Source organism: Motacilla alba, chromosome 3 (assembly GCF_015832195.1).
Source record: "Motacilla alba alba isolate MOTALB_02 chromosome 3, Motacilla_alba_V1.0_pri, whole genome shotgun sequence".
Lineage (NCBI taxonomy): Eukaryota > Metazoa > Chordata > Aves > Passeriformes > Motacillidae > Motacilla > Motacilla alba.
In genome coordinates this window covers 113,616,681-113,636,482 of record NC_052018.1, presented here as the reverse complement: position 1 = coordinate 113,636,482, position 19,802 = coordinate 113,616,681, and the positions used below count along the sequence as shown (strand labels likewise).

Here is a 19,802-nt window from a genome sequence, read left to right as displayed (position 1 = left end):
ATTTGTAGTCATATGTTTATGGTTTCGCTCGATGATCTTAAAGGTCTTTTCCGGCCTTCATGATTCAATGGCACGAGTGTCTTCCAAGCATCCGTGGCTGGAAGTGACAGTGTTGCTCTTGAGGGATGGGGTTGCGTGTGTAATTCTCATGCTGGTCTCTGCTTTTCTGCAGTAATTGACAGCTGCACCGTGGCAGTGGCTTCCAACAGCACACCCGAAGGGGTTCGCTACATCTCTTCCAACGTTTGTGGGCCTCACGGGAAGTGCAAGAGCCAAGCGGGTGGGAAATTCACCTGTGAATGCAACAAAGGATTCACTGGCACCTACTGTCATGAGAGTAAGAGTGAAAAAGAGAACGTGACTTACTGTCCCCCACTCTGACTGGGAAAAGATTCCATCCTTCCCTCCCAGACCCCTTTAGGGTTTCTTCATTGTATCTCAGTGAACCTTGGAACTGCTGTAAGTTTTCATAGCCCTCTTGGGCGAGGCAGAGTGGAATTTGCTAGGCCTTGGGGAAGGTTCACAGCCACGACCCCTCTGGCCTTGAATTGTATGTTGTTGAAAACCTTATGTATACAAGGTCTGAGGGAGTTAATACTGGGGTTTAACATGGATCTTTAGGACTCCTGAATTTCTGTTTTTTTAAATAGAGACAGGTTCATCACCTTGTGCAGTTTTTTACCCATTTGTCATATTACTTGTAACCCTTCCTTTTCAAAGGGTATTATTAAAAATGGAAGTAGCACCAAACAGTCTGCAGTAGGATAATGACTCCTAGTAGCTGTACTTCTAGTTTGACTTTTTTTCCCCTCTTTTTAAAATGCTCTTCTTTCTTCCCAACTGTTGCAGATATCAATGACTGTGAAAGCAACCCCTGTAAAAATGGTGGCACTTGCATCGATGGCATCAACTCGTACAAATGTATTTGTAGCGATGGATGGGAGGGAACATACTGTGAAACGAGTAAGTAATCCATCCTTCAGCACACAGAAAGATCTCTTGGGAGAACATTGGGAAGGAATGGCTGGTACTGTCTTCAAGATGACAGTGACCTATGTCAATAAACTCTGCTTCAAGGGCCACAGAGGACCAGGTCCTCCCACCAAGTCCCAGTCTTGGAACAAAGCCCAAGTTACAAAGCTGGACTGGGATTAGGGCCTGGCGCTCTCACTGTTGAGCTTCCTGCTCTATCCTTTGGATAATTTCCAGGAAGAAACCCTTTGCATTGGCAGATGCCACTTTATGGCCTGTCTGTATATCATACTTGCATTTTGTCATCTCAGAACCAGGAGAGGAGTTGAGTGCTCTGCTCCCTTCCCCTGACTAACTGAGTAGTTTATGTAATAGGCCTTTTCACTGAAACAAGATTACAAACAAAATGAAAACAAAGTGGAGGACTGGAGTGAAACAGTCTTCATCTATGTGACAGTGCTTAAAACTTTAAAATACTGACTTAGGCATTTAATCCGCAATTGAAACACAGGCCAGAATTAGGGGTGGGTTATGCTCCTTTCAAGCATTGTGTTTGTCAGTTCTGTAAACACTACTGAGCCTGTTTTCTCTCCTTAACATATCCAGATATTAATGACTGCAGTAAAAACCCTTGCCACAATGGAGGAACTTGCCGAGACTTGGTCAACGACTTCTTCTGTGAATGTAAAAATGGGTGGAAAGGAAAAACTTGCCACTCCCGTAAGTTCAGCATTTCCAAAACGTAACAGACGTGCTCCGATAGGCTGCTTGAACCGGTTGCCCTAAGGGAGCACCAGCATTAAGGACGGTTTGGGTTTTCCACAGGCGACAGCCAGTGCGACGAGGCGACGTGCAACAACGGGGGGACGTGCTATGACGAGGGGGACACTTTCAAGTGCATGTGTCCTGCGGGATGGGAAGGAGCCACTTGTAACATAGGTAAATAGCCCGCACAATCGCCAGGAAGCAGATGCAGCGCTGCAGCTCTGACCTCAGCTGTTCCTCTTGGCTCAGGCCTGACGGCTTTCTAACAACTGAGCGGCAAATGTTGTTTGTGTTACAGCGAGGAACAGCAGCTGCCTGCCAAACCCCTGTCACAACGGTGGTACCTGTGTGGTCAGCGGGGACTCCTTCACTTGTGTCTGCAAGGAGGGCTGGGAAGGACCCACGTGTACCCAGAGTAAGTCAGCTCTGCTTGAACTCTTCCAGAGTGTTGCACGATGAGAACATGAGCTCATCCTGTCGCCCTTGGAGTCAAGATTGAATCCAGAAGGGAAAGCTTGTTTGATGTAGGCTTTAGCATCACCTGAATCTTTGTTTTTAATGACTTTATGTGATACAGCCTTGACCTGGGCATGAGAAAGTTGCAAATGAGCTAAGTGGAGACAGATGTTGTCTTGTTTTCCCCTGCATTCTTTTTCTACGAGCAGCTCTGTCTGCTTCCACTTTTTTTTCCCTGTTAGATTCTTTACAAGGATCTCTTCCTGCGTACATGTGTTCCACAATGTAGTTAACAAATTTTGTGGTACAAGCCTGGAATCAATTTCGTAGAGAATTTCAGCATATTTTTGTAAAAGTTGAGCTAAGTATAACTTGGGCATTAGGGGGGAAGTTTGATCATTCTTTACTGCTAGTAGAGCTGTATTAGCCAAAGTCTACATGTTTAATGCTGTCTGTCTTTGCTTTGCAGACACAAACGACTGCAGTCCTCATCCTTGGTAAGTTTGTTATTGTTTATCCTTTGCTCTTTTTGTTGCTTTAGAATTCTGGGTTCCTTTCATCTGTAGCAGTTTCTAATGTCTGTGATAATTCTCCACAGTTACAACAGTGGCACTTGCGTGGATGGAGAGAACTGGTACCGCTGTGAGTGTGCTCCAGGCTTCGCCGGGCCCGACTGCAGGATCAGTGAGTGTTCCCGTGGCTCTCTGCCTCGCTTCTTGTCTCGCTTGAATCTTGTTGCAAGACAATCATCTTAATTGACTTAAGTAGTAGATCAGATGAGTGATAGGTGTCTTGTGTCGTCTCTGTCCGTACCTGGATCTGTAGCAGATTTGGAGAAGGCAGGAATCACACTGAAAAGGAAAGAAATTTCAAGTCTTTCAGCTGCAGCTTCAACCTCTTGGTTCATCCGGGTGGGCAAAATGCCCTTTGGGACAGCCTTCCCTTGTGTTTGTGTGGCCCAGGCTTCTGCTTGAGATGAAAGTGTGCCAGCCAAAAACCTTGTCAATTAATAATCCACCTCCAAGCCCTGAGGTGATGTATGCGCTTCCCTGTAATTTAATAATAATTACAGGTAGGAGGACACTTCTTTTAATAACAGCCATGGAATAGAAGTCTCACAGCAGCAATAGAGCTGGGAAGGGTTTAACATTGCCACCAGTTGAGGAATCTAGTGGGGGACAAAACTGGAGCACATCAGAGGAGAGGAAGTGTGTCTGTGTAGGAAGGAATGTGTCCTTGCCCTGGAAAGCTCGAGTAGCCACAGGGGTCAGGTTTTGATCTTTGTTAGTGCCACACAGCAGAAACGTCAAAGGACTTTTCTGAGGTTATACTGGTGCTGCAAGCAGGAATCTATGTCCCAGTAGACACTAGAAAATGAACTTAAAGCTCCAGTAGGCAATTCTATCCCATGTTTGGTTTTTTCCTGACAAAACAAAAGGATACTATGGAGCAACTGTTGTGTTTCCTCTCCTTCCCATCACAGACATCAACGAGTGCCAGTCCTCGCCCTGTGCCTTCGGAGCCACGTGTGTAGATGAAATTAACGGGTACCGTTGCATTTGCCCCCCGGGTCGCAGTGGTCCAGGATGCCAAGAAGGTATTCCAGATGCCAGAGCTGATCCTAGCACTTGCAGCAAGAGCTGTATAATTGCACATTGATGGGTTTGTGGTTGTGTGGGGTTGGTTTTGGGGAGCAGTGTCTGTTGCTTTTTAAAGCAAGTATCCTTATTGAAGCAGCAGCTTAGTGGGAAGTTCAGATGAACTTCGAAAAGGCATTTGTTTCCTATTTGCAGCTTATAATTCTGTTCAATGTCTCTTCAGTTACAGGAAGGCCTTGCATTACCAGTGTTCGAGTCATGCCAGATGGGACCAAGTGGGACGACGACTGCAATACCTGTCAGTGTCTGAATGGAAAAGTCACCTGTTCTAAGGTACAGCTGTGCTGTGGTTTGGCTTACACCACCTTCTGTCCCCTAGCCAGTGGATTCTTACCGTATTCATCCTCTCCTAGGTGTGGTGTGGGCCTCGGCCTTGTGTCCTGCATGGCAAGGGCCCCAGCGAGTGCCCCGCTGGCCACGCCTGCGTGCCTGTGCGGGACGACCACTGCTTCACCCACCCGTGTGCCGCCGTGGGGGAATGCTGGCCCTCCAACCAGCAGCCTGTGAGGACCAAGTGCAACTCAGATTCCTACTACCAGGACAACTGTGCCAACATCACCTTCACCTTCAACAAAGAAATGATGGCCCCGGTAAGCAGCAGCAGTTCGCTGGGCTGTGGCACACACAGACTCATTCCCAGAGCATGGAATTATGTTTTCCAGAGGGAAAACTGCAGCAAAAACTGAGTCTGCCTCATTAGCAAAGAAAACAAAAAGCAGAGGAGGATTAATATAGCCTTGCAGCCTTAATACCTTTGTGACTAGAGAAGAAAAAAAAGCTAGGTTGGAGGGAATTTCACCTCCTTTTCCCCTGAAGAACTCTTACTTCAGGGCAAAAAAAAAAAAATCCCAAACAAATCTTGTATCTGTGTGTTCATGTGCATATGTATTTAAAAAAAGCCAACATCATTTTTGTATCCTCCAGGGCCTTACCACAGAGCATGTTTGCAGTGAATTGAGGAATCTGAATATTCTGAAGAATGTTTCTGTTGAATATTCCATCTATATTACCTGTGAGCCTTCCCACTTGGCAAATAATGAAATCCACGTTGCTATTGTAAGTATTCCTGGAATATTTTTAAAGGTCTTCGTAGTTAATTGCTTGGATATGTGTGCAACACGTGGATTTCATAAAAATAGTAATTCCTGGCTTTGTCAGCACTTCTTGTGGTTTAGTTTCCATCCTGATGCCCTTTAAGAACAGGAAAGGAATTCTGGTTACATGTGTGTGCCTGAAAGCTGCCGTCTGGGGGCACTTGTAATAGGGAGAGTAAAACATGTCTCTGTTTTACTTTTCTTTATCACTCTTGCTTTTGGGGGGTTTTGGTCTTTTTAAGGATGAGGAAAGGAATTCTGAGTGCCCACAGCAGGCCATTTTGCTTGGATTCTGTTTTGTTGTAGATGAACAGTAGCAAGAGCCTTCACTGCCTGTGAAGGTTTATAAATAGCAGGTTCCCCCGTGCATCTGATGTGGTGCTTGGTGTTAATTGTGTGCCTCTCCTGCAGTCTGCAGAGGACATCGGGGAGGATGAAAACCCCATCAAAGACATCACAGATAAGATCATCGACCTCGTCAGTAAGCGCGACGGGAACAACACGCTCATCGCAGCTGTCGCCGAGGTCAGGGTGCAGCGGCGGCCGGCCAAGAGCAAAACAGGTGAGAGTGCTCCTTGGCCCTCAGCTCCTGCAGCCTCCTGCAAGGGCCAGAGCCTTTCCTTCCTCTGGAGACTTTCAGCCAGTCCCTGTTCATCGGGAACAATGGGGAGGCTTTGCACACAAGGTCTTTTCATTGCTAAAAACCCTAAAGAAACTTGCCAAAAGTCGGCTACGCCTGGCAAAAGGGCTGCTACCCTTCCGTGCTCCTGGTTGAGAAATGCAGGAAGTAACAAGGCATAGGAGCTGAGGTCTGTTTTCTCTGAGACATCCCAAGGTGTCCCCCGTGGTCTGCAGCAGGACTAACTGTCTCCTGTCTCTTCCAGATTTCCTGGTGCCCTTGCTGAGCTCGGTGCTGACAGTAGCCTGGATCTGTTGCCTGGTCACCGTGTTTTACTGGTGCATCCGAAAGCGCCGAAAGCAGAGCAGCCACACCCACACGGCCTCTGACGACAACACCACCAACAATGTCAGGGAGCAGCTGAACCAGATCAAAAACCCCATCGAGAAACACGGAGCAAACACTGTCCCCATTAAAGACTACGAAAACAAAAACTCTAAAATAGCCAAAATAAGGACACACAACTCCGAGGTGGAGGAGGATGACATGGACAAGCACCAGCAGAAGGCCCGATTTGCCAAGCAGCCAGCCTACACTTTGGTAGACAGAGATGAAAAGCCCCCCAACAGCACCCCTACAAAACACCCAAACTGGACAAATAAACAGGACAACAGAGACTTGGAAAGTGCACAAAGCCTAAATCGGATGGAGTACATCGTATAGCAGACGGTGGGGTGCTGCCATGCAGGGCCTTTGAGTATCGTTATAAAGGCACTCAAGAGCTTGTAGTTCTTCAACTGTTGTGTAATATTTGAGTCTAAGGCTATTATTTACTTAGAATCCCTGTGTTAATTTAAGTTTGGACAAGCTGGCTTACACTGGCAATGATAGTTGCTGTGGTTGGCTGGAATACCAAGTGCTGCATTTCACATCTATGCAAAACTAGTCAAAAGTGCCCTCCTGTAAATTCAGCTGCAGCTGATCCATCACGGAAACGTTCCAGAAGGTATTACATAGCCTTACTACTCTTCCTTAGTGTTCTTTTTTTTTTTTTTCTGCCAGATGTTCCGATTTATACAGTTTCTTTAGAATAATACATTTTATTTATATTTATTGAATTTGAGTTTTTTGTATATTGGTTTTATGGTGACGTACAACTAGTTCTGTATTTGAAAGTGCCTTTGCAGCTCGGAACCACAGCAACTATCAAAAATAAGTTTATTATTTATTTTTTTATTGTATTTTTGTTGGGGGCGGGTGGGGGGAACTTGTCAGCAGTTGCTGGTAAATGAAGAATTTAAAGAGGAAAATGTGTCAAAAATAGAAGTTTGTATAGATATGTAAATAATTCTTTTTTTATTAATCACTGTGTATATTTGATTTATTAACTTAATAATCAAGAGCCTTAAAATATCATTCCTTTTTATTTATATGTATGTGTTTAGAGTTGAAGGTTTTTGATAGCATTGTAAGCTCGTGGCTTCTCTATTTTGAATTTATTTTCCTGTTACATGTTGCCTATATGCCAAAACTAAGGTGTTCTAAAATAGTTTATTTTTAATAGGATGGGCTTTCATTCCTTGATGCTGGTTTTTGTACAATGTCAAACGTTTGAAACACCTTCCATAGTATCACTTTAAGACTATTTGTAAGTACTGACTGAGGCAGTTTAGAGAATTAGACTAGAAATTTTTTTTTTGCTGCTTTAGACTTGAAAACCGAGTGACAGGCAGATAATCTGCTAAGAAGCAGTTTAAGGGAACAAAACTGAGCTATTACTTTATGTAGATGAAATGTGAGTGGTTGCATGTAATTAAAAATATCAAATTAGCGTGTGAAGTTGGAAACACAGCAATCTTATTTTGTAAATTCTAATTATTTTTTTCTCACCATGAATATGTAATACTGAACCACTTGTAGATTTGACTTTTTTTGTAATCTACTGCATTTAGGGAGTATTCTAATAAGCTAGTTGTTGAATACTTGAACAGTAGAATGTCCAGTAAGATCACTGTGTAGGTTTGCCATAGATTACACTGCCCGCCTTAACAAGTGAGGAAATCAAAGTGCTATTACGATGTTTAAGATCAAAAGGCTTATAAACATAGTCATCTCAGTGGTTAACCATTGAGATCATGAAGATACCTTGTATTGTGATATTAGTGTTATATGAAAATGCATCTTTGATGTGTTGTTCCTGGCAATAAATCTTGAAAAGTAATATTTATTAAATTTTTTGTATGAAAACATAAAAGAGCGTGGAGATTATTGAGCTCGGAGGTGCTCCCGGCCAGACAGTTGTGCAAAAGCAGGGGCAGGTGCTGCTGGAGGTTTCCAGGACCTGCCCCTGCCTTTGGTGGAGGCAGTTTTTTGTTAGATGATTACACGTTCCCCTCTGGCTCCCGGTGGCACTGGGGAGGTTTGAAAGCAGCGTGTCCCTTGTTCTCACTGCCTCTTGGCCAAAGTCCCTCGGTGTTCTGAGAGAGGGTTGTGTGGCTGCACCTGTGCAACGAGTTTACCCTGCACGGGCCAATGAGCTGCCCCCAGATAGGAACCAAATCTAAGTAGCTAGGCAAGATCCAAAGTGCTGACCTGGATGGGAAGGGATCCATAGATGATGCTGATTTCTAATGGGCAAAAAGCGCTTTGTAAAGCATAAAACCAACTCTGAAAGTATTCAACACGACGGCTTTGAATGCTGAACTAACGCTGCCCCTCCCACCTATGGGCAGGGGCTGGCTGGCTCAGGGTCTGCTCTGGTTTTACCATGTTCTGATGAAGCTGCAAAACTGTTCTGCTACGGGGCTGCTGCGAAGCTGAAGGAACAATTAACTGTGTAACAAGTTCACTGAAAAATAGTTAAACCAACCTGCTGCAAGGCTAGGCCTTTGCATCTGTATTTGTTTGTAATAATAAACAGGTATTTTATATACAGATTGCTGCGATATGAATACACTGAACGCTAACAAAACCTGAGAGTGAGAAATACTTCTGTACTTTTTTTACAGCTGTCAAAAAAAAAAATTGATAAAATCTACTTAGTGTTACTTTTTATTTTGCACTCACTTTAGAAGATTTCCATTGTGGCTACTGTACTTTGGCTGGGTGCTGCTTTTACTCTTCACACTCACCACACAGGGCAGGTGCTGGAGCCTGTTTAATTTACTGCCTCCTGAAGGAGAAGTCAACACCATTAGCTTCAGCTGACCACTTCAATAATTCCTCATCAAACAAATCCCACGAGTATTTATTTCCCTTTGTTCCCTGACTTCTAAATCTGCAATAAAGCAAACACGTCGTGTCCAAAAAAACTGCTTAAAGATAATGGAATCTTCCACCTGCCTCCAAAGGGCAAAGATGGGCTATTCCCTGACTGCTTTCCTGTACTTTTAATGTTGAATTAACCATCTTCCCACTGTCTGCTGTTCACATGGGTCTCAAATTCAAGGATACAGAAACATGAGCCCCACTTCCAAAGGGCTTAAACATACCTGAATTTGTGGGGAATTGTAGGAGTCTGCCTTCTATTAACCAAAAAAATAAATAAAATAGGGCATTTGCTATTTCTGAGAACATATAGTTGTCAGGCTTCTAGAAAACCTACTGAGGCCATTTCTATTTACAGACTTAATCATTTAACAATGTGTACATGTAGTGACAAAGCTGTTTAGGTCTCTGAAGACTCAGTGAAAGCAAAACCTGGGTTCCTCAAGCTTCAAAACATGTCAAAGCCCTGAGCTCAGGGTTCATTCATTAACTTCCAGCCTTTCCTGTGCTCCATGCAGAGGTTTTGCTACTGCAGAGCTCCTCCACACACACCCTGCTTCTCTCCGTGGGTTTTCCTCACTTTGTCACTATCCCACGGTGTTAGAAAATTAGAATCATGCAAGTTGTACAGGGGGCAGTCAGAAAATTCTACACCATTGCCATAATGGTATTTTTAATTAATCCTCCTATCTCAGTGGTAACTCCAAAACCTACACTGGTGCCTGTAGCACAAGAACAGTCCCCCAAAGCCCAGATGCACTACCAAGCTGGGGGCTGGTCCATGAAGTGGTTTCCGTTGCCATGAAAATAAATAGAAACGTGAACTTTAGGGCTTCCCTCTTAGAATACCAAGGCACATTTATTCTTGTGGAAATCATACTTTGCCAGTTAACACTTCTACTCAGGGAAAATATATTCTGTTTAGTCAGGAGAAGTTTCCCACTGCTAGTGTAAGTTTGTTCTTTGGAACCTTCTTCATCTAAGCACTGAAAAGTGTGTGCTTCCTGAGCTGCCATTTAAGCATGCAAGAAATGAAGTTGAATTGAATTGAATTGAAATGAAATGAAATGAAATGAAATGAAATGAAATGAAATGAAATGAAATGAAATGAAATGAAATGCTCTCCTTAGCACTCTGAGCTTTGCTCTACCTACAGCTAATTGAACCTGCTGCATCAGGGTTTGGTTCAGCCTGGCTGAACACGGCCACATCAAAGCCCTGCACCTCCGCATGGAAAGGGCCCATCTTACGTAGAGGTACCTGGGAAAGGTGCTGATGGTGCAGTTACATCAGCCCTCACACCAATACATTCATGTCACCGGGAATGCCAGTCTCGGGAATGGCTCGCTCTGCAGTGCTGGCAGGAGCCAAGGGCAGCTGGAGCCCCTCAGGCCAGGGGAACGTGACCCAGGCCGGGGCCCAAAGGTGGGACTGCATCTCCAGCCGTGCCCTGGTGAAACCATTTTCCTTGCACAGACACACCTCCTGTTCTCACACCAGCTGACACCTGCACAGCAAGAGTTAATGTTATTAATCAGCTCCCTGCCAAGCTGAAATGTTCAGGGTTATGCTCCCTGCTGCTCCTTGAAGACTGCCTGCTTCTGCTCCTTATCTGCCAGCCCTCGGGCTGGATCCAGCCCTGCCTCCCAGCTATCTCAGGCCCAGGGTGCTGCCCTGCCATCTGCGGAGTCACAAGGCAGAGCCTTCATGGTGTTTAGGAGTGCCTGCCAAGATGAGAAGTTCTGACAAGGGAAGTACCAAATTCAGCCTTTTCCTCCCCAGAAGATGGAAGTGATTGCGTAACCTCCCCAGCCCCTTCTAAGGGAAGCAAGAATATTGGAGTATATTTAAGAATTTTTTGGCTTCCTCTTTTTTCAGCATTGACAGCAGTGGCCATGGTGGTTACTGTTCGCCAGTGCCCACTGAGCTTGCTTGCCAAGGTCAGTGATTTCTCCCAGCAGAGGGAAAACCCGGTGAAAAAGCTGTGCAAGCTGAAGTGCAGTTTCTGGGGCGGCGGAGGAGGAGAGGGGTGCAGGCTGTGGATGGTTCAGCAGCGCTTCCCTGGCACCGGGCAGCAGCAGAGCCACGCGGGATCAGACGGCGTCAGACTGGAGTCCCAGCCCAGATCTGCCAGCGAGCGCCTTCTGTGATGTGCAAATTGCTTCAACCAGTTTCCCTACAGGGTGGAGAAATAAATCTATTCCTTTCATTCTAGCACTATGAGATCATGTTAATATTAAAAAGGGGCATGCCCAGCTCTAGAATTAGAGCTCAAGACACTTTTCTTTAAAGATCTGATGCATAAATAAAAAAGATAATTATTATGCCAGCAAGTAAGGCAGTTATGGAGCTAGAGTACCAATTCCTACTGCTGTGCTAAAAGATTTAACTTTGACAGAATGGGAGCAAATCACTGAAACTGGCCTTTACAAAAGGTACTCTGTCAGCTCTCACGGGAACAGATTCCCAGCTCTGGAATAATTTAAGTATGTAAAGAAGGTAGGACAGTTGTGGCTAATTTCCTGAAAAAATTCCAGGTTACAGCTGAAATGCCTTGTGACACTCCATCACTTCCACAGCTATTAGGATTTCCCAGCATAAGGCAACACCAAACAACCAAAAAGTCCCTACCTAAAAATGTCACCTAACTGCCACCTTGGAAAGGACGAGGTCATGCACTACCAGGCTCAATTTTAATTATCTGGGGAGACAGGTGGACGAAAGGACTCGTGTGAGTTGATGAAAGAATTTGCTGCACCTTAACCAGTTTGCTATACCTTGGAAGCAGCTCTTCCCTCAGTGCTGCCCCAGCTGTCAGAATGAGCACTTCCAGCTCCCTCCAGGTTCAGCTGGAGTGCTTTGATATCCTCTGATGAAAGGCTCCGTGCGCGGCCGTTCCCTCAGCCCACATCTTCTCCTTCACCCGGGTTACTGCCAGCGAGTTGATGTTTATTAAAGGAGAAAAAAGCACAAAGCAAAGAAGTGAGGAGTGCCTTTTATTAAAGCTAATTTCTGAGGCCAACCCACACTTCCCACTGCTGGCAAAAAGGCTCAGGCTTATTGCCTCTGTTTGCTGCAGCCTGTTTGAATAGAGAACCTTTCCCTGGGTACTGATAAAGCCAAGGAGATAACTACTCATAGCATGCAATCTGGGAGAGTCTATACTTCACATCTTTATTATTCCAGCTGCAAACAGAAAAATATTTGCTCCATTTTTTTTTTTTCTTTAGGAAGGAACAATTTTCTAGTCAATAGCCAATGAGATGATGATGTAAATGCCAATTACAATTCATCCAATGCAATCCACATGCAGAGCAGTGAGAGGGAAGGAAGTTCACACTGACCAAAGAAATGCCTTCAGAAGCTACTTAACACCTCACTTGGTCAAAACCTTCTGTAGGAAGGGAGGTCTGGGTGCTTACCTGGCAGGAAACGCCAGAACCAGCACAAAGCTTAGTACCCACAAAACCTTGGGATGCTTAAAACCTTCCTACCAACCAACACTGGGCAAGGGAGAATTCACATGAGCTGCTTCCTCTTTATAAATGATTATGTAAAAGACTGGTCTAGCTTTTGATATGTGTTTAACCATAGAAGTCCACTAAACAAATATTTTTAACTGCTTTGATGTAAAGAATAATGGAAACGATCATCTGCACACATTAGAAAGGGTTTCACTAGGAAACAACTATTTCATTATCAGCAAAAACACAGACCAAATGAAGCAGATGATTCATTAAAAATAATAACCCACCAAAGCTGGCTGGTTTAGGATAAAAAACAAACCAAAGGTACTGTTTCTGTGCTTCAATGGCAGCTTCAGAAGAGAACAGATTGCAAGTATTCCTTACTTCTACAGAAAGGTATGCTAGTGCTGCTCAGAAGCAATTAGGTAAAAAGAAAGCCAAGACCTGCAAACTGCTAATTTTACTCCAGCTCGGTTTCCAGTTCCCTTTTTCCCCTCTACACCTGATTTAGGAAATCAGTTTTGTGGTTCTAGAGCAGGTCAGACCACACCTGTGCCAGTCCTCTGGGTGCAGGTGGATGGGTGATAAAGAAAAAAGCAAAGTCTGAGAAGGTGACCCTGGGCTTGAAGCAGAGAGAGGAGAGAGACATGGACACGGCCTGGGTGTCCCAGCACCCCCAAGGCACCACTAGGTTTGCAAAAGAAGCTGGTATAAAAGTCCTGCTGCACAGACAAAAGAAAGCAGAGGTTTGAGCAGGAACACCCTCCAAACTCCAGAAATGGCTGTGAATTCAAAGCCTTTTCCCTACACAGCTGCATTTCCGAGAGGATCCAAGACCCAACTTTTGATAACAACGAAGCTCAGAAATACACAGCTCCAAAGAGCCTGAAACTTATCAAGACAGTAAGGACAAAAGGAATGATGCCACTGTGGACTTGTGAGAAAGCCCAGCTTTGTTCTGACTCTCCAGCCTCTAGCACCCCCAATCACCTTACATCTCTCACTGTTGCATGACCACTGCTTTGAAAGGGAGATGTTCCCAGGCACCAGAGAAGAGATAAAACCAGCATTTTAACTAACATAACAAAATATCCTAAAGGAAAAAATCAAGTGTTCTTACCCACACAGACAATGGTTTAACCTACCTAAGCCCCCTCTAAATGTATGACCTTCATTTGAAAGGGTGCAGGCAGGTATGTTATTCAGTCAAGATTAAAACTAAATGGTAATTATAAGGTTAATACATATATACACATATACATATATATATATATAGATACACATAATAACAGTGGTGATAAAAACTGGTGTGATAAAAACTATATGTGGTTGCCCTCTGGTTTCTGATACTTGAATTATCTATGCTAAGACTTTAATATAAAGTATCAAATTATTCTAACTACTCTCATTTTTCTGATAAATGCTTAATTAAATATCCCTATACCTCTTTCAAGTCCATCAAAAAAGGTGCTTTTTACTCCCTTCCTGGCCCAGTATCTCCAGTGCATAAGAAAGACAACAGCAAACATACCTCAGGCTCTTCGTCCTCCAAACCAGGTTCTTTGCAGCCTTGGTTTTGCTGGTACTGGGAAAGACCTTTTAGCAGAGCCTGGAGCTGGGTAAGGATTTGCAACCTGACTGCAAAGCACTGAGAAACATCACCCAAAGAGCTGAAAGAAAAAAGAGAACATGTCCTCCAGACACATGCAGAATCTTCTTCATTTGCAGCAAGAGAGCAGAAATCACTTCCAGCAGGAGGAAGCTGTACAATCAGCAGTGTCCTGCTGTCAGCTGCAGAGCAGCTAACTCTCATCAAGACCTGGGTGACACCACCAACTCTAATGCTCCTGGATGTGAATCACCTCCTTAACCTCAATGAGGAGATCCACAGTCGTAAGTAAATGTCACTGAGATTTTTCTAAATTACTTCACTCAAAATCACAGAGCACAGAATATGCTGAGCTGGAAGGGCCTCCCAAGGATCACCAAAGTCCAGCTCCTGGCCCTGCACAGGACACCCCAACAATCCCACCTGTGCATGGGAGCGTTGCTCAAATGCTTCCTGAGCTCTGCCAGGCTTGGTGCAGTGACCACTTCTCTGGGGAGCCTGCTCAGTGCCCAGCCAGGTTCTGGGTGGAAAACCTCTTCCTGATATCCAAGCTAAACCTGCCCTGACACAACTTCAGGCCATTCCCTCAGGTGCTGTCACTGTCACCACACAGAAGAGACCAGTGCCTGTCCCTCCTGTTCCCCCCACCAGGAAGCTGTAGCTGCAATCAGGTCTCCCCTCAGTCTCCTCTTCTCCAGGCTGAACAGACCCAGCGCTGCTCCTCACAGGGCTTCCCCTCAAGGCCTTCACCATCCTCGCGCTCTCCTCTGGATGTTCTCAAACACATTTGTATCTTCTGTACATTCCAGTGCCCACAGCCGTCCCCAGCCCTTGGGGCCAGAGCAGAGTGGGACAGTCCCCTCCGGGGCCTGCTGCATGCCAAGGACATGGCTGGCTCTCCTGCTGCCAGGGCACTGCTGCCTCAGAGGCTGCGGTCACACTGAGCTTGAGAATGATGAAAGGAAACAGCTTATACATTTATTCTACACATTTAAAAAAGATAAGCATGAAATAAAAAAGGTACATTTCCTTAGCTCATTAGCATTTAAATTTAAGAAGCAGTACGAACAAGCACTGTGAAATTAAAATTTATCTTAAAATGTGATTTAACTCTGGTATTACTTCCACATGAAAACCAGCATGTTGCCCTTGCACACAAGCAAGGCCTGATTTTGAAACATGTATCCATGAAGATGCGTAGACATGTTTATAGAGGAACTTCACCCAAGAACAATGTTTGCAATCCAGGTGCAAATATATAAATCTAAATATATAAAAGAAATCTTCATTCTTTCCCCAAGACTGAATGCATGACTTGTATCCACAACATGGGCTAGAACTAAATGTTCATATCAAAACTACACAAGCAGAAACTATAGTTATTTTGAAACTTCTCTGAAAAAGTGGGCCTCAAATCATCAGCTATTAATCCTGGTTAAAGAGTTATTTGAAATAAACTTAATTTGTTTTACTGCTGTAAAGATCATGTGAGTAAACCACGAACTTTCTAATATAGAGAAAGGGTTAATTTTTAACCAAAATAAACTACATGCTCAGAAACAAGCAAGATACCAAGTAACTGCAGCTGCTAACAGATCACACAAGGACTTTTAACTTTTGCTGTCAGCAGCTGATATGACTTGTTAATAGCACTGAAGATGTATAAATCTAAAATTTTGCTTAGTAAATATTTTATAAGAGATTTTTCTTTCTATAAATATGATGCTGACTTGTGCAATAATCATGACTAATTCCTAAAGACTTAAAAGGATTACCTTTATTACAGTGCCAAATGACTAAGATCCTTGGTTAACTAAATTTTCTTAATGTGTTCTCTAATTTTGATTTTGTATTTTTATTGTTTTCCATAATTTTGAATTGCTTCCTGCTCTCTGCTTAGGCACAACCTCGGCTGACCACCCATGCTATCAAGGCAGTATTTCAGATTTTGACTTCTTAAGCCTTCGCAGTTTTAACTTCCCGAGACCACTTTCCACTTCTTTTTTTCTTTTTTGGGAAAGCTTCTCTGAAGACACGGTGTGCAGCTCTAGACATGATGTTGGCTCTGCAGGCAGCTCTTCAGGGGCTGTGCTTAGCTCATTTTGGCTTGTCTGCACTCCACTGCTGCCCACAAAAAGAGACCAGGAGGGGTTTTTTCTCAAAGTCAACGACTTCTTGTCAGCCACAGTCTCTGTCACATCTTGCTTTGAAAACAACCTGGAGTTAAGAGGTGTCTTCTCCTCCAGGAATGGACCCAAACAATAATCATCACACTCACTCACTTCTGTACTGACAGACATTAAAGGAGTCCCTTCAGAGGACACTTTGGTGAAATGCTCCAACTCTTCCTGTGAACCACAGGTCTCGAGCTGAGCCCGTGCTCCGGTCCCTCTCTGACTTTGCTCAGGAGCTGGCAGCGCTGACTCAGAGCTGCAAGGAGGGCTCTCACTGAGCAGACTCGCCTCTGACCGCTCCAGAGAGTGAGCTTTGCGCTGGCTGTGAACCTTTTCGGGCTGTCTCTGATGAACATCCCTTCTCTGCTCTAGCACAGGAAGGCCCAAGCTGCTCTCAGCTGTGTTTGTGCAGTCCTTCAGCAGGCCTGGGCTCCTGCGTCTCACAGCAGACCGAGCACTGGGAGCAGTCTCACAGTCGCTCTTTCTGTTCTCTGTCTGCGAGTCTGCCCAGCCAGGATACGCTTTCTTGGAGTCCTTGCTGATTTGAGGTTTGCTTGCACTACTTCTCCTTGGTTTTGTCCTCTTCACACTGCAATAAAAAGGAATTTTGTTTTTTAAATTAAAAAAGTACCTTCACTGACTCCATTTACTGTTTTTCCAACTCTGAAACACCACTTGGGCCACCCTCTTTCTGAACATGGAAAAAATCCCCGACTATCATCTTGACAAGCAGCAGTGTTTGTCTAGTGTGGATAATATCAAGCGTTATCCATCTGATTTTCCACTGTGCTAGGGGAGAGCCCTATTTATTAATGACTAAGCCATGAAGGAGCGAGTTCACACTCTTTTCCAAGAGGCAGAACTGGATTCATTACAGATGTTAAAGGTCAACAGAGCAGAAGTATATTGAATTCCTTTCTGAACTGGCTAGATAAAATAGCATTTCCTAAGTGCCTAAATGATTGCAAACCATTCCCATATATCCACATGCATAATGCATATCTACAGGACAGAGGGGGCAGGCGGGAGAGGCAGTGAGTGTGCCTCTGTGTGAGAGCTCCTAATCTCTATTTTAGAATGTTCCTCTGGAATTTTTCCCAGGACATTTCAAAGCACTGCTTTAAAGTTAACCACTACTCATCTAGTATCAAGCCCATTCATCTGGCAAGGACTTAGGTAATACAAGTAGATGATATTCTGAAAGGAATTACACAGGAAAATGGGATCACAAGGGACCTGACAGAGTGTCAGTACATAAACACTCCTCAGCAGCGCGTTACCTATGGCTCTGGATTTCACACAGCCCATAAGATGAACTTTATGCCGAGTCCTGAAGCTGCATTTGGAGTCTAAACACGTTGCTAGAGATGGCCCCAAGATGAGACCACGTTTTGCTGCCCAGCAGTTCCCAGGACAGCGCATCTAACTCCTCTCAAAGAGGGCTCATCCGAAACAGGTGGAGCTGGCATACCTCCAAAGCTAATCTCACTGCTAAAGACAACGCAGATGAGACAACAGTGCTAAAAAGAAAAGTTGCCAGGGCTCACAGCAAATCCCTGATTTCACAGGTGATTTGGGGCTGCTGGCATCTCCCACAAGTTGGGATGGAGTCCTGGTACCACATGGAGCAGTGACAAGTTCAGCTGATCAGCTCATCCTCCCGATCCACTCCACCAGGGATACTCTTTAATTGTGACTATTGATCCAGAGTCTCAAAATGAGCAACAAAAAATACCTGTGAAATGTTTTTCAACCAATTCAAGCATCACTTATTTATTTTGGCTCAGAGCTTCATTCAAGGAAAAACAGCCTGTTTTGACTCTGCCTAGTGCTATGTGTGACATCTGTGTGGGTTGTAATAGCTTTCTCCATGCTGTAAAAAAAACCAATCATTTTATGTGCTTTCCACACTACAGAAGTAATCCTTCAGTAATTTTAAACAATCTTTTGTAAAGTAGTTTATATTATTTTAAATTTTATATTATTTAAAATTTTATTCCATAAGCTAGATTCTATCGAACCAAATTTTACCAATTATAAATTCAAAATCTTATAAAGAATAGTGGCATACATTTTTCTCAGGATGTCTTGCTTTATTTGTTCACTCAGACTAATCTTAGGCTCCTTGTTCTCAGCAGCTTCAGTAAAATATTCAGACGTCCCAGAAAGTTCTTCTTTCTGCTCCAAAAGAAAATACAGGTTTAAAGCATGACACATCAAACTATGATTATTCAACAGAAAGCTCCATTTCTAATACTAAGATTTACAGCTGTTCTTTATTATTTTGATCTGAGCAGTCTAAAAGAAACAATTATTTTTAATCTTTTAATATTTGGGAGTCTAGTCAGTTCCCTCCCCTTGACTCCCAAGCAACATATTTCATATGCTAAATACACCGCAAACAAACAAGACTGCAATGTAAAGGATGTAGCTTTCCAAACCATCTGAGGAAACTGCTGGCAAATATTTGACATCTTTGTGGCTCAAACTGTGACAAATGCCAGGAATCTCTCTTGCAGACAGGAGCACGCTTGTCAGTTTTTTTCTGAAGAGACTGACTGGCGCAGTGGTCTCTACACTTATTCTCAGAGGAATTCCCATAATTTTCCATACTTACAAAAACCCATACACAGCGTTATTTGCTCACTGAACAAGGCAAGGGTTAAAACTTTTAATTCTAACATTGAAACGCTCGCAGCTTGTAGTGGTTGGCTACTACAGGACACCAGGGGAATTCTTTCTGGTCTCAGCTAACAGCAGCACCATCCTTTTATATAATACGAGGTTGGGGCGAGCAGGAGGGAAGGAAAATGCTCTTTTTCTTCAAGCTGAGAGCACTTCATGATGAAACAATCTCAATCAGAGAAGGGCTGTTTGCTGATTAACTACCACACACTCCACAAAAGTATTATCTCTGAGGCTACGGAGGAGAGGGAAAAAAAATGGTGAAGTCAAGGGGAGAAGGGGCTTTGTGCATCTCCTTGTCTTTGAAAACACTTTTCTCCCTCAGCCTCCGCGATGCAGCCTTTGACAGGGCTCCCCAAAGGCAGGGGAGCTCCAGCCCATTCCTTGGTGAGACACGGGAACCAGGGGGTGTGGAAGAACTGAGGGACACAGAGACAGCCAGCAGAGGCACAAGGCCACAGCCTGTACATGACTCCTGCCTGGAACACCCCTCGAGAACCTGTCACTGAGGGGAGATTAGCCCTGCCCATTTTTATTTCTGTTTTAGAGGACAGGACGGGGGGAACCTCCATGCTCTTTCCAGAAGAAATAGCCAGTGAAAACAGCTTCCTATTTTGCAAGCAGATGGAGGGCAGTCAGGCAAAGAAGTAAAGCCATTTTGGCACTTACAAAAGCTACAGCTGTTCTGAGCCTTCCTTTCAGAGACAAGTTACACAAATGTGCACATTGAGCCATGCATGAAGTTCTGTCCACTCGTGGTGCAATGAGCGTGTTTACAGCAGGCAGAAAACACACGGAGCACACATGCAATGTGATCCCAGCCTCAGAAATCAAGCTTAACTAGTTTAATCTGAGGGATTAATTGCTGCTTCTATTCTCGCTGGAGGTAGATTCCCCTAATTTGACTAAATATATTTTCATACTTTGTAAGCAATTAAAGAAAGAAATACCATTAAGATACTCCAGCCCTATGCTAATTTTAAGAGAAGGCAGAGACTGCAAAGTGTGTAGAAACGATTTTGATTTCCAGTAACAG

At 44.1% G+C, this 19,802-nt stretch overlaps 2 protein-coding genes across 7 annotated transcripts in view; one reads left to right on the top strand and one right to left on the bottom strand.

The window, feature by feature from the left end:
* JAG1 (jagged canonical Notch ligand 1) overlaps positions 1 to 8,498 on the top strand; it is a 36,088-nt gene extending 27,590 nt beyond the window's left edge. The window contains exons 14-26 of the mRNA XM_038133668.1: positions 173 to 337; positions 850 to 963; positions 1,579 to 1,692; positions 1,798 to 1,911; positions 2,036 to 2,152; positions 2,663 to 2,690; positions 2,792 to 2,877; positions 3,677 to 3,790; positions 4,015 to 4,124; positions 4,205 to 4,441; positions 4,776 to 4,907; positions 5,357 to 5,507; positions 5,830 to 8,498. Coding sequence (XP_037989596.1) covers positions 173 to 337; positions 850 to 963; positions 1,579 to 1,692; positions 1,798 to 1,911; positions 2,036 to 2,152; positions 2,663 to 2,690; positions 2,792 to 2,877; positions 3,677 to 3,790; positions 4,015 to 4,124; positions 4,205 to 4,441; positions 4,776 to 4,907; positions 5,357 to 5,507; positions 5,830 to 6,287 — 1,940 coding nt within the window. The 3' untranslated portion in view covers positions 6,288 to 8,498. The remainder of the gene's footprint in view (positions 1 to 172; positions 338 to 849; positions 964 to 1,578; positions 1,693 to 1,797; positions 1,912 to 2,035; positions 2,153 to 2,662; positions 2,691 to 2,791; positions 2,878 to 3,676; positions 3,791 to 4,014; positions 4,125 to 4,204; positions 4,442 to 4,775; positions 4,908 to 5,356; positions 5,508 to 5,829) is intronic.
* Positions 156 to 19,802, bottom strand: part of LOC119699754 (SLX4 interacting protein) — an 83,279-nt gene continuing 63,632 nt past the window's right edge. For 3 of the 6 annotated variants that reach the window (XM_038133682.1, XM_038133681.1, XM_038133683.1), the window contains 3 exons: positions 18,153 to 18,259; positions 13,830 to 16,670; positions 11,609 to 11,762 (listed from right to left, as the gene is read on the bottom strand). In XM_038133682.1, the coding sequence (XP_037989610.1) occupies positions 15,836 to 16,670; positions 18,153 to 18,259 (942 nt within the window). In that variant the 3' untranslated portion in view covers positions 11,609 to 11,762; positions 13,830 to 15,835. Of the gene's footprint in view, positions 294 to 8,630; positions 10,339 to 11,608; positions 11,763 to 13,829; positions 16,671 to 18,152; positions 18,260 to 19,802 lie in introns of those variants that run through there. The other 3 variants (XM_038133678.1, XM_038133679.1, XM_038133680.1) reach the window with 3 other exon arrangements.